The sequence below is a fragment of the Bos indicus genome, chromosome 3, assembly GCF_029378745.1.
Source record: "Bos indicus isolate NIAB-ARS_2022 breed Sahiwal x Tharparkar chromosome 3, NIAB-ARS_B.indTharparkar_mat_pri_1.0, whole genome shotgun sequence".
Taxonomy (NCBI): Eukaryota; Metazoa; Chordata; class Mammalia; order Artiodactyla; family Bovidae; genus Bos; species Bos indicus.
This window is the reverse complement of record NC_091762.1, coordinates 43,834,036-43,848,070: the sequence shown is the minus strand read 5'-3', so window position 1 is coordinate 43,848,070 and position 14,035 is coordinate 43,834,036. Positions and strand designations below refer to the sequence as shown.

The 14,035-nt window shown below is 36.6% G+C and overlaps 1 protein-coding gene across 4 annotated transcripts in view; it reads left to right on the top strand.

Moving 5' to 3' along the window:
* Positions 1 to 14,035, top strand: part of AGL (amylo-alpha-1,6-glucosidase and 4-alpha-glucanotransferase) — a 102,173-nt gene that overhangs the window by 19,957 nt on the left and 68,181 nt on the right. For 2 of the 4 annotated variants that reach the window (XM_070786051.1, XM_070786052.1), the window contains exons 2-3: positions 866 to 1,015; positions 12,792 to 13,002. In XM_070786051.1, coding sequence (XP_070642152.1) covers positions 934 to 1,015; positions 12,792 to 13,002 — 293 coding nt within the window. In that variant the 5' untranslated portion in view covers positions 866 to 933. Of the gene's footprint in view, positions 1 to 132; positions 335 to 546; positions 787 to 865; positions 1,016 to 12,791; positions 13,003 to 14,035 lie in introns of those variants that run through there. The other 2 variants (XM_019957000.2, XM_019956999.2) reach the window with 2 other exon arrangements.

Below are 14,035 nucleotides of genomic sequence, written 5' to 3'. Positions count from 1 at the left end.
TCCCGGAAGTGGGCGAGGGGACCTGTCAGCTCCCACCCGGCTGTGTGCTCTTGAGGCCCCCGTGGGAATCGAGGGTCTCCCTGGGGACCGGCGCGAGGCGGAGTCACGGAGAAGCTCTCTGCCACTCACACGGCGGCGTCGGCCCTGCCCCGGCTGCCGCCGCCCCTCCCTTTGCCCTTCACGGCGCCCGGCCCTCCTTGTCTGCAGCTTCCTTCTGCGCCTGGGCAGCCTGCCTTTCCCCTCTAGCTTTCCTTCTAGTCTCCTCCCCCGACTCTTAACATTGGAGTCGCGGGTCCTGCAGTGTCCCAGAAGCCGCACGTATAACTTGCTCGGTGTAAGTGCTAGGAATGCCGCCGGCCTCCCGGGGAAATGCGTTCTTTCTATCTATAGCTCTGTCTGTACATTCTATGTTCACGGTAGCTATTCCAGGGGCAACAACTGTTTCCCTCTGTTCTGTTCTCCTCTCCCCATTGGTGGCTTCCGACCCGAATTTGGGAATGGGGAGATCTCCCACCTGTTATCTTTGAGCAGGCTAATCTCTTGTAAGCAGAAGTGCCATATGACGCCTTCAGAGTCGTTTGGCTTGGGGCTGGGAATTTTACCCCCCACCCAACCTCAAGGTTTTCCAAAACGTATTGCTTTTCTATGAAAATACTTCATTTTTTTATATTGTAATTTTTACCTTGGTCCTGTGCTCGAAGGGAGGAAACAACTTTTCAATTTACTTCTTCTGTTCTTATTTATAAGATTCATTCTCTGATAGGGTTAAAAACACGTTTTGAACATGTAAGTGTGTGGCTGTCAGCCCTAGAGAATTTAAGATAATAGTTATTTTCTTTAACTTAATTCCATTTTCGTCTCATAGGGGCAACTCATTGGATTTCGGAGTTCTGTTAATTCTTCTGAAAGATTTCAAATCCTCTAGAAGCCAAAATGGGACACAGTAAACAGATTAGGATTTTACTACTGAACGAAATGGAAAAGCTGGAAAGGACCCTCTTCAGACTTGAACAAGGTCAGTAGCAAGTCATTTGATTAGCTCTGTGTCTTTTACATTTTTAATTCATTATCATTAACTTTTTTTAACTTTTAGATATAATTTCCAAGGACTTTTCTACACCTGATTTGTGTGAAGACATTTCTGTGTTTTAAAAAATATCACTAATGAAAGTGAAAAAGTTTTGTCATGTTAGAATGAGGATAAAAAATTCACTGTACTTAGCTTGCTAACTTCCACTTAAGACAGACGTCACATTTATAATCAGAAGATTGACAGTATTATTTCTGTTAGCATTTACTATTAAAACTTGGCAAATTGTTTCATAAGTAACTTTACTTTGGGTATGTCTGTAGTTTTGCTGTTTTATAGCTCCCACTCTTTTCCTTTACTGGACATTTGCATTAGTAAAATAGATCACAGCAAAAAGTAAACTATTATTTATGTTTAATAATAGTTTAAAAGCCTCCCAACTGTGGAGAAGGTAAAACTTGAAAATTTTTTTGCCGAATTAAAAGCGAAATAATTGATTAGGTTGTGTTGAAATATATTCTAGCCTTGATTTAAAAGATCAAATTATATTTCTATAAGACTAATCAAATAGATGCATTATTTTCTTAGACTTATATTTTACAACATTGAAAAAAAACATTTCACACTCATTTATGTTAATATAACTTGTGAAGTAGAAGTTTAATGTATGAGAAGTAAAATGCTATCCCTGCTCTCATCCTACCAAATGGATGTTGATAATAGTAAACATTTTGAAGAAAATTTTCCTCTGAATTTCTCAAGAGCTAATTTTTTTAAAAAATTTCGGCCGTCACATATGTTTCCTCCATGGCAAATCTTCATCTTCTTCCAACTCCAGTGCTGACCTTAAGATCACTAAGTACTAAATCCATTTTTGGCTTTCCTGACTCTGCAGTTTTCTGGTTTTGATTTTTTTTTTTTTTCCCCATCCTCTTGAATACTCCTGTCAGCTTGGTGGTGTCTTTGCTGAGCTCTCTTCTTCCACATTTTGATTATGTGTATCTTCAAGGAATCCTTTCTTTTTTCACTTCTGCCCTCAAAGAAGTATACGTTCTCATGGCCTCAGCTGTTGCCTCCATACTGATGACTCCTTTTGGAAGAAAGGCCTTAAACTTTGCTTGCTTCTTAGAAGCAAGTGATCGTAATGGCAAGAGTAGAGAGCTAGAATTTTCCTGACTCTGCTGCTAGCAAAGTCACATGTTTGACTTTGGGCAAGTCACATTAATTCTAAACATTATTTGTGATGTGAAGATATTAATTTCCCCTTTTCTACATTGCTGAGTTTTGAGGCTTAAAATTAATAATAAACTGTTTTAAAGCCCCAAATAGATACAAAGGCTAGATCACCGTATCTGTCAATTCTTACCCTGGATTCTTGCCTTCATCCCAGTATCATGATATGGAAGAGCCTGAGGATAGCTCCAGTTGGTTTTGCTTAAATCTAACATGTCCAAAACCATCTCCTCACAATTCTCACATGTTTTTGCTTCTCAGCTTTCCTGTTTACTTTAGTGATGTCTCCATTTTCATAGTTTACAAGGCTAGAAACTTTGTGCTCTTTGAAATTTCTTTTCTTTAACTACAGCTTCTCTTTAAACCCTGTAATTTCTTTCCAAATGTCTCCTCTTGCCTACCTGTCTCTTCCATATGCCTGAATATGGATGCTGAAATAATCTTCTTATGCCATCTCTTCTCTTTTTATTAATTGATGTTTATAATGTCGTTTAAATAGCTCTGCCTGGCTTCCAGGATTCCATAATGGGATCCACCTTGCCAAGCCAAGATTTTATCTCATTGTTCGTCATTATTAGTGTTCTACATCTTTACACTTCCCTTGTTAATTCCCTTCCGAGTGGCTTTTCTTATGCCTGTTCTTACCCCTCCACTCCTGTCAGATTCCTCTGTGTCTGTTAAATTCCTTTCCTATCATTTTATGTTTTGCCTCCCTCTCAACGTTCAGCTAAAATTCCACTTCCTCCATGAAGCTTTTTCTTAATTTGTTGGTGTCTCCTTTCCTTGATTTCTGATTACACAGTGGGCACAGGACAGTCAAGTGCTTAACGGTATAGCAGTGTCTAAAATCTTAGTATCCAACTATAGTTTAAGATCTGTAAAGATAGAAACAGTATTACAAATGTAGTGCAATGTACAACAGCTAATAAATCCTTGCTGGGTGATCACTATTAAAGTGCCAGTTAAAGCTAGCCTAGCTGTTTGAAGAAAGAGCTCTGAATAATATGGTTGACCCTGTAACTCTGATTAAAGCCAGTAAATTCATCCAAACGATATAAATGGGAGCATGTTGAACTTTTTGTGCAGTAATGATTCACTGTATTATTTTAGAAAATAATTGTACTGTGAAAGATGAAGAGAAGGGACATTGGAGGCAAGAAATCATGAAGAAAACTATTTTACAAACATGTCTGGTTTAACTACATTAGGGTTTTAAAAAAGAGGGGACAGAGTATAAGACATTTTAAAATTCATAGGACTTGGTGACCAATTAGGTGTAAAGAAAAGCTCTGGCAAATTTTGGTTCTTTCACCAAGCCCTTCTTCATTTTTCTTTCCTTTTCACTTTTCCCTAAGAAATGATTCCTTCTCATTTTCCAAGGCTAACATCTCCATAGACTCTTCTAATTTAACAAGTACAAGACCAGGTAATTAGCCTTTCCCTGTCTTTCCTATCTCATTTAGTGATAGAATAATGAGTAAAAGTCATTATTTCTCAAATCTGGGATTCTTCCATTTTTTATGTAGGTTGGTCAAATTTCAATTTTTACGTGTTTTGAAAGAAAACATTTATAAAGGTTCCATAATTAGGAGTCAAGTTTCTATAAATTGAGTGGAGGGAATGAGGTAGAAAAACTTAGTTTACAGTAATAGTGTAATTTCTCACCTTGCTAGTTTCCTTGTCTGCAAGAGGGAAATGGCTGGTCTGAGTAAAGCATTCCTAGTGTGTGAGGAATAAGATAGCCACATCATGTACTGCTGTGCTAAGCTAATTTTAGCAAACTGAGCTATTAATTATGGAAACTGACATACTCTAGGTATTTTGATGTTTCATTTACTGTATATAAAAATTTTAGTTTTAAGAATATGGATTAGAGGTTACAGAGTGGCTATATATACCCTTTCAGGTATGCATTGCCTATCAGGATATAGAAAGAATAGGATTTAATTTTCTTTCTCTTCTCTCTTTCCTTTTGTCTCTCTATGCATCTACCTATTTTGATTAGTTAAAATGAGTTAAGAGAAATTCCCTGGTGGTCCAGTGGTTAGGTCTCTGTGTTATCACTGTCAGGGACCCGGGTTTGATCCCTGGTCAGGGAACTAACATTCCATAAGCTGTGTGGCACAACCAAAACAAGTTTTTTAATATAAAAATAATTAAATTTTGCTAATATATGAATTGATATAGATGCTCTTGGTTCATATGTCAGTTGAGTTATAAATAAAAAAGATATATTCTGAGGAAAAAGTGGAGGTTATAGGTCTACAAGAGGTTGACAGTCACGGTGTCACTGGTTTGTTTACATTATGTTCCCATGAATTATACTTTTATCTAAGCCATGTTAGGTAGATATGCCAGTTATATTAAATAGTAGAATCTTTACCACACTTTGTAATGAGAAGCAGTGTAACCGTAAATTTCTGTCTTACCTCAAGAGGTTGTCAAACTTAAAGATGAGTTAGAGAGTGTTTGAAATTTGCTGTTTTTGTCCTTTTCAGAAATGACATGTAACTTTCTATAGTGTACTTAGAAAATATTCTCAGAAAAATTAAACACAGTCTAACTCTAAGGTAAACATGAATGAGAAAGTAAACTGCTTTTGCTGGAAATTGATGCTGTAGAGATAAGCACATTTCTTTCCTATAAAGGTTCAAGTGGCAAATATTTTCAGCTTTGCAGGCCACATGATTTCAATTGCAGCAGCTCAGCTCAACCATTGTACTGTGAAAGCAGCCATAGATAATACATAAATGAATGGTGTGTTCTAATAAAACTTTATTTAAAGACAGGGGATATAGTTTACCAACCCTTGCTACAGGGAGAGCATTTTAAATATGTATTTTTAGTAACAATTCCATCATATGATTTCACGCTTATAAATGAATATCTACTTACTTTAAAAACTGATAACAAAGTTTTCTGATCTGTTTGAAATCTACCCAATAAAGAATTTTAGTTGGTTTTCAGATCACCTCTTTAATATATAAAATGGAACATCTCTTTAGCTTGTAAAAACAATTGATATATGTCAGGGAAATATATATATATATATATTTACAAGCACGTTTCAACAAAAATACTTGTGTAATTAATGAGTGGATTTGAAAAATTAAGATCATGGATTAGTAAACATAGCTACCAAGAACTTTATCCATTAGGATTTGGGTATCTTTGTGTTACATTTTTTTTTTTCCGATCTGAGACCACTAAATAAACTAAATAAACAAGACTTTAAATTACTTTATCACAAAATATTAAACCAAGACTTTTTAAATTAATGAAATGTATTTAATCACAATCCTTTTATGAGAGACATTACTAATTTTTAGTGAGAGTTAAAAGATTTGTTCCATTAATAAATAAAATTAATTATTCAAAATATTGTTATTTTATTTACATCTTGTCCTTATTTTGTTTTTTATAAATTATATAATCTATTACATTATCTTAATGTATATTATATAAGTAAATATTCATTATTGGAGAATACTTGTCATTTTCTTCTGAAGGTAGACCACTGATCCAAATACTGTTTTAGTGGTTTTGGATGAGTTTTAGCCTTTGTACCACAAATTCTCTGAATCCTTGTGTAATTATAAAAACAATATTTGTATAAGCCGAACAGGGGACAGGTTGTTTAACTGTGCCCAGACAGCTGATCTCTGATATTTGTACTTCAGAATGACACCATTACTTCTTTAATAAACTTAATCATTCTTGGAAATTTAGTTCTCAAAATCACTTAAGTATTAAAACTTTATATTTTAATCCTTTGGGCAATTTACTTCTCAGTCTGTCTCTTCATAATAATAGTTCTAATAGAAAAATGATATTTCCCAATTACAAAATTATAAAAAGGTATAAAAGTCTTTTTTATATGCTTTTTGTTTCAAAACAAAATTGGGTTTATACTGTCTTCAGTTCAGTTCAGTTCAGTCGCTTTATACTGTCTAGACACTTTTAATACCTGCTTGTAGTATCATGATATGTAAATTCCCTCTCCCTGCTTACTGCCATATGTCATCATACTTTTTCCCAGAAAGAATTTCAGAAGATCTCTATAGACACATAAAATGTAACAAAATATTGAAAGTAACATATTATTAAATATCCCTTGATAATATGATTTATAGTGGCTTTATAATATTCCTGCTCACAGAATACCATTTGTACCATGATTTATTTAATCATTATATATTTAATTTGTTGTGAGTTTAATTAAAATAAATGAAACTGTGCTGAATATCTTTATGTATGATCTATGTTTACATCACTGATTAATTTCCTAGAACATAAATGTCTTTATGAAATTATTAGCCAATAATATAAAACTTTATTAATATTCTTAGATTTGTGCCAAATTGCTTTATAGAAAAATTTGTGCATGTACCTACTTGGAAAAAATTATTAGTTTCACTGTGTAGTATGAGAAGTAAAAGTGAGTCCCTTAATTTTAGCCAAGTTACTTGATAACTCCTTTTGAATAATTTGTTTCTTGCTTGCCAAATCCATTTACTATGAGTAAATTTATATCTGTATTTTGGTCCAATTCAGGAATATAGTTAGCAGTACTTATCATTTAATTATAAATTATAATTTTTTCTAGGAATTCCTAGAACATCTTTTCCTTCTTATTATTCATATTGCAGGATTTAAAACAGAACATTCATATTTCTCTCTGCAAATATAGAAGTATTTAATTGGATTAGAATAAACTGGAAGAGTCCAGCTTTCTCTTACATCTTCCACTGGTTTCTTTTCTTCACAAAGAATGTCTTCAGTTCAGTCGCTCAGTCGTGTCTGACTCTTTGCAACCCCATGAACTGCAGCACGCCAGGCCTCCCTGTCCATCACCAACTCCTGGAGTCCACCCAAACCCATGTGCATTGAGTCAGTGATGCCATCCAACTATCTCATCCTCTGTCGTCCCCTTCTCCTCCTGCTCTCAATCTTTCCCAGCTTACCCAGTGTTTAATATTGTGGTGTAGAATTTACCACCTGTCAAACAGCACTGTGAGAGACTTATTTCTTCCAAAGAATGATTTTAGACTGACTAAAATATATCTACATGTTCTCTACTTCGGGATTTGCCTTGAACCAAACTGACATTCTTCATATATATAAATAAATACCAGTTCTTAACTCATATTTCTGATTCATATCACTGGCAGTTCAGTTCAGTTCAGTCGCTCATTCGTGTCTGACTCTGCGACCCCATGGACTGCAGCACGCCAGGCTTCCCTGTCCATCACCAACTCCCAGAGCTTCCTCAGAGGCATGTCCATTGAGTTGGTGATACCATCCAACCGTCTCATCCTCTGCCGTCCCCCTTTCCTCCCGCCTTCAATCTTTCCCAGCATTAGGATCTTTTCTAGTGAGTCAGTTCTTCACATCAGGGGGCCAAAGTATTGGAGTTTCAGCTTCAGCATCAGTCTTTCCAATGAATGTTCAGGACTGATTTCCTATAGAATGGATTGGTTGGATCTCCTTGCGGTTCAAGGGACTCTCAAGAGTCTTTTCCAACACCATAACTCAAAATCATCAATTCTTTGGCTCTCAGTTTTCATTATAGTCCAACTCTCACATCCATACATGACTACTGGAAAAACCAGAGCTTTGACTAGATGGACCTTTGTTGCAAAGGAATGTCTCTGCTTTTTAACATGCTGTCTAGGTTGGTCATAACTTTTCTTCCAAGGAGCAAGTGTCTTTTAATTTCATGGCTGCAATCACCATCTGCAGTGATTTTGGAGCCCCCGCAAAATAAAGTCTGTCACTGTTTCCACTGTTTTCCCATCTGTTTGCTATGAAGTGATGGGATCAGATGCCATGATCTTAGTTTTCTGAATGTTGAGTTTTAAGCCAACTTTTTCACTCTCCTCTTTCACTTTCATCAAGAGGCTCTTTCTTTAATTCTTCTTTGCTTTCTGCCATAAGTGTGGTGTCATCTGCGTACCTGAGATTATTGATATTTCTACTGGGTTGTGCTTCATCCAGCCTGGCATATCATATCATATCACCATATCATATCATATCACCATGGCATATCATATCACCATAGCAGGGTTCATTGTATCTGTCTCCCTTGCTTATTTATAACACCTTTCTCTGACAGTGAAAAACCTGGCTCTTATCACTGTTGTTTGTGAAATATATTTTCAATTCTAGGCCAACTGTTATAATTTTTCAAAACTTTTAAAGATGTTGCTCCACTGTCTTCTTTCTTGCACTGTTGCCCATGAGAAATCTGCTGTCATTCTTTTCCTTGTTCCTCTGTACATACTCTGTCTTTTTTTTCTCTGGCTGCTTATAAAATATTTTCATTGTCCCTAGTTTTGAGCAATTTGATAATGATGCTCTTTGGTGTAATTTTCTTCATATTTCTTGCATTAAGAATATTAAATTCTTAGATCTGTAAGTTTGTTTTTTTCATCAAATTGGGGAATTTTTACCTGTTATTTCTTCAAATAATTTGTCTCTTTTCTTCTCTCCTGTGAGTACTCTAATTACGTTTATGTTAAATCACTTGAATTGTCTGATGCTTTTTCAATTTTTTAGATTCTTTTTTTCTCTCTTTGTTTCTTTTTCAGTTCAGTTCAGTCACTCAGTCATGTCCGACTCTTTGCGACCCAATGAACAACAGCACACCAGGCCTCCCTGTCCATCACCAACTCCCGGAGTTCACCCAAACCCATGTCCTTGAGTCGGTGATGCCATCCAACCATCTCATTCTCTGTTGTCCCCTTCTCCTCCTGTCCACAATCTTTCCCAGCATCAGGGTCTTCTCAAATGAGTCAGCTCTTCACATCAGGTGGCCAAAGTATTGGAGTTTCAGCTTCAACATCAGTCCCACCAATGACATAGTTTCTATTCCTGTGTCTTAAAATTCACTAATCTTTTTTGTCTGCCATGTCTCACCATGTCTTAATTTTGTTGCCTGTATTTTTCATTCTCAGGTGTTGTAGTTTTAATCTCTAAAAGCTTAATTTGGATCTTTTTTATTTTTTCTTAATATTTTCCATGTATGGACCCAACTTTTTGAACATATGGAATACAGTTTTGATAACTGGAGTCCTTCCTTGTCTACTAGTTCAGCATCTGTGTCATTCATGGATTGTGTTTTCCTCCTTCTTTGTATGTCTCATAATCTTTGTTTGGATGCCAGACATTATTAATTTTACCTTGTTGAGTGATGATAGGTATTTTGGGATTCATATAAATATTCTTGGTCATTGTTCTGGAGTGAAGTTAAGTTACTTGGAAATATTACTGTCTTTTTGAGTTTTACTTCTATGCTTTGTTAAGCCAGTCTAGACCTGTGCCCTATCTCGGGCTCATTATTCCCCACTCCTAAAGCAAGATCCTTCTGAACTTTCTACCCAGTGCCTTGTGAATTTTCTCAGTCTAGCTGGTGAGAACACATTCTGTTCCTGGTCTCAGGTATTTTTCCTCCCATACACTGGTTAGTACTGTTCTGAATACTCAAGGAATACCTTTTCCAGATCTCTGAAATTCTCTCTCTGTGCAGCTTTCTCCTCCTCACCCACTACTCTCATCTGAAAACTCTAGCTACCTTGATTTCTATAAGTTCTTAGTTCCATCTCTTCAACATAGGAAGTCAGTTAGGTCTGCCTGGGTTCCTTCTCCCTGTGCCCCAACCTGTAAACTCTTTCAAGATAGGGCAGTTATAAGGCTTATCTTGTTTACTTTCCATCTCTCAGGGGTCACTGACTTTTGTTGCATGATGTCAGGGACTTGAAAAATTATCAGTTCATATGTTTTGTCTGATTTTTTTTTTAAACTGTTGGTTTCTTTAAGTTTTGGGGAAGATGGTAAATCCAATCCGTGTTATTCCGTCTTTGCCAGAAGCAGAAGTTGCAAGCCATTTAAAACTCTGTTTCCTCCATGTGGAATGCCCTATTCCAGATATCTGTGAGATCAACTCCCTTACCTCCTGTTTCTGTTTAGCAGGTTTTTATTGGATGCTGGACATTGTAAGTGTTCTGTTTTTATCTCTGAATTATTTTCTTGCTTTAAAGGAGTGATGAGTTTTATTTTAGAAGTCATTTACATTATTTGTGGATCAACTTAATCCTTTTGAGGCTTGTTTTTAAGCTTTAATAGGATAGGTTTATATTAGTTTGTACTCTAGGACCACTTTAACCCTGTTACTTAAGACATGACTTGAATAAAACAGCTGTTCAACAAGGTTTCCTTAATTCTGGCTGCTTAAAAATTGTAATGTATCCCAGACCTGGGTGAGCACTAGGAATTGTTCAATTTACAGCTTCCACTAGTTCTTTTCCCAACCTCACCTCATGCAGTCAAACCCCATTTGTGTACAGTTTAGTTTTCAGGCAGATTCAACATGACTCTAGGTAAATTTCTGGAGCTCTTTCTTTGTTTAACTCCCTTCTTGTCATACTCTGCCCTGAAAATTGTATTCTCTTCCCCCTTCCAAAGCACTAATCTCTGTCTCCTCAGCTCAGTGAGATTACTGTTTCTACTCCCTGTGTCACAGCTCAGAAAGGTCCTCTAGTCTGAAAGCTAAAAAGTTTATAGAAAATCTCGAGCATCACAGTTCTTCTCTACCTATTTTTGAGAACAGCTGTTTCATATTTAGTTTATCAGCAGAGGGCAAGTCTAGTACCAATTACTCCATTATGGCCAGAAGCAGATATCTTCAGGATGGTATTTTTAATACACAAGTTAGGTCCTGTCACTCTGCTCTAAGCTGTTCACTGACTCATTTGAGTCAGAGAAGAAGCCAAAATACTTACCGTGGCCTTCAAGTCTCTGCATGATCTAACTCCCTTGTTACCATTCTTTCGTCTTACCATACTATTCCTCCCCCAGCTTGCTTCAGTCTAACCATATAGAGCTTCTTGCTGTTTCTGGAACCACCAGGCGTGCTCGAGCCTGGGTCCTTTGTGTTTTCTGTTTCCTTTGCTTGGTCAGCACTTTCCCGCCATGGTCACGATTAAACATGAGGCTAACCTGCTCACTTCTCCCAAGCCCTTCAACTTCTCAATAATCATCCTATTTAAGGTTGCTACCAGCTCCTTACCATCACTCCTTTCCTCCCGACTCTGCTCTGATTTTTGTCCCTTATGTATAGTTTCTTAAACTTGAAGATTGTAACCAGAAAACTAAATTTTCCTACCTTCATCAGTTATTATTACCCATTATTAATTAATTGTTGTTTTTCAGTCGCATAGTCATGTCCAACTCTTTGTGGCCCCATGGACTGCAGCACACCAGGCTTCCATGTCCTTCAATATCTCCCAGAGTTTGCTCAAAATCATGTCCATTGAGTCAGCGATGCCATCCAGCCATTTCATCTTCTACCACCCGCTTCTCCTCCTGCCCTCAATTTTTAAATATTACACACATGTTTAAAATTTATGTGCCTGATGTTCTAATAGACTGTACTGTAGTCAGAATGTTCACATTCTAATAATTATAATCAAAGTTTGCCTTGAGCCAATAAACATTTTTCTTTTACACTAGTTATGACTATAATGTGTTAGTATTTCTCTTCTTATGGCAAAAGACTTGTAATACAGTACAGACATCTCAGATATATTTTAATAGAGATAGTCAAACTAAGGCAAAAGTGAGAATATTTTGGCTTTCAGAATTCCAAGAAAGGCTTAAGTAACTAAACCATGAAGAGCAGGGATAGAGGCTGTAGTATGCTGGAGTTGCTTGTGTTGGCTGTCAAGAGCTAATGGTGAGTATCTCTTCCCAGGTCCGTGTTCTGTGATGTCATGTTGGTAGCTTGATACTGACCATGGTGAGATTGTTTCCTCTAGAAGTCAACAAACACTGCAAATCAGAATTCCTCACCACCCCACACCACTCAGCTCCACACAGCCACTTGTTAACTCTCTATTATCACATCTCTGAATTTGAGCAGACATTGAGAATAATTGGTATCAGGGGCTCAAATGCCTTTAAGACTCTTGTTAGAAATCTGAATTCTGCTCTCTAGAGGTTGACTTCTCTCGGGGAAGATGGGTCTGCTCTATCTGGTAAGATAGTTGTCCTGTGATCTCCCGGCTTTTACATATTATCACAGACTCTGATACCACAGAGAAACTCACTTTCTCTGTTTCAGCTTGAAAAATGCCATTGAGTCTCTGATTAGATGTCCACTTCTGAGCAGTCAGTTCAGGAAGTGGAGGTGGGGGTTTGAAAGAGCATGAGGGGCTCGTGGAAATGGTGGGGAATGAGATCGTATAATAACTTGCATATCCCAAAGTAGCCATGCGACTAGGAGTATAAATTTCCAGAAGAAGAGAAGGGCAGTACAGAGCAGACAGTTCTGTGGTGTATACTGTATGTTAAAATGCAAAATTAAGCTAAATTAGAATGCAAAGTACTTCCAAAAACAGCATTAAATATTTAGAGTTCTTTTAAACATAGTTGAGAAATCATTATTTTCATAATACTTTAAGTAAAACATCTTTTTAATGTGGTAATTTAAGCCCTGCAATGAGTTTATTGAAATGTGCTTTTTGTTTAGGGTTTGAACTGCAGTTCCGATTGGGCCCAACTTTACAGGGAAAGGCAGTTACTGTGTATACAAATTACCCACTTCCTGGAGAAGCATTTAATCGAGAAAAATTCCGTTCCCTGGAATGGGAAAATCCAACAGAAAGAGAAGATGATTCTGATAAATACTGTAAACTTAATCTTCAACAAGCTGGATCATTTCAGTATTACTTCCTTCAAGGGTAAGTCTGGTGTTCTGTATATGAAAAAAAGTTAATTTATTCTCTAACTTGATGTTGTCTAACTTGTAACAAGTTATCATATCAGCTATGGCAGTTTTTACAGGAGTTTCTTGGGATGCAATAGAATATAATTCTTTAGTTTCTAGGAAGAAATTGTAAGCCTCATTGCGTATTCAAAGTATTATTATTTTAAGTAATGGCATAAATATTCTAGTATTTTCATTCAACCTGGTTATAGCATTTTATTTAGTTATGTGCTCTATTATTATTGACAGATTTTAGTACAATATTTTTCCTTAAAGCAATATTGTTAGATATATATGCATGTGTTGTTTATGTCCTTATATAGAGACTGGAAAAGGATAAAATGTGGCTTTTCCATTGAATTTCAACTTCAATTATTTTTGAACTGCAACTTTTTTTTAATTAATTAATTTATTTTAATTGGAGGCTAATTACTTTACAGTATTGTACTGGTTTTTGCCATACATTGACATGAATCGGCCATGGGTATACATGTGTCCCCCATCCTGAACCCCCCTCTCACCTCCCTCCCCATCCCATCCCTCAGGGTCATCCCAGTGCACCAGCCCTGAGCACCCTGTCTCATGCATCGAACCTGGACTGGTGATCTATTTCACATATGATAATATACATGTTTCAATGCTATTCTCTCAAATCATTCCACCCTCGCCTTCTCTCACAGAGTCCAAAAGTCTGTTCTTTACATCTGTGTCTCTTTCGCTGTCTCGCATATAGGGTCATCGTTATCATATTTCTAAATTCCATATATATACATTAATATACTGTATTGGTGTTCTTCTTTCTGACTTACTTCACTCTGTATAATAGGCTCCAGTTTCATCCACCTCATTAGAACTGATTCAAATGCATTCTTTTTAATAGCTGAGTAATATTCCATTGTGTATATGTACCACAGCTTTCTTATCCATTCATCTGCTGATGGACATCTAGGCTGCTTCCATATCCTGGCTATTGTAAACAGTACTGGGATGAACATTGGGGTACATGT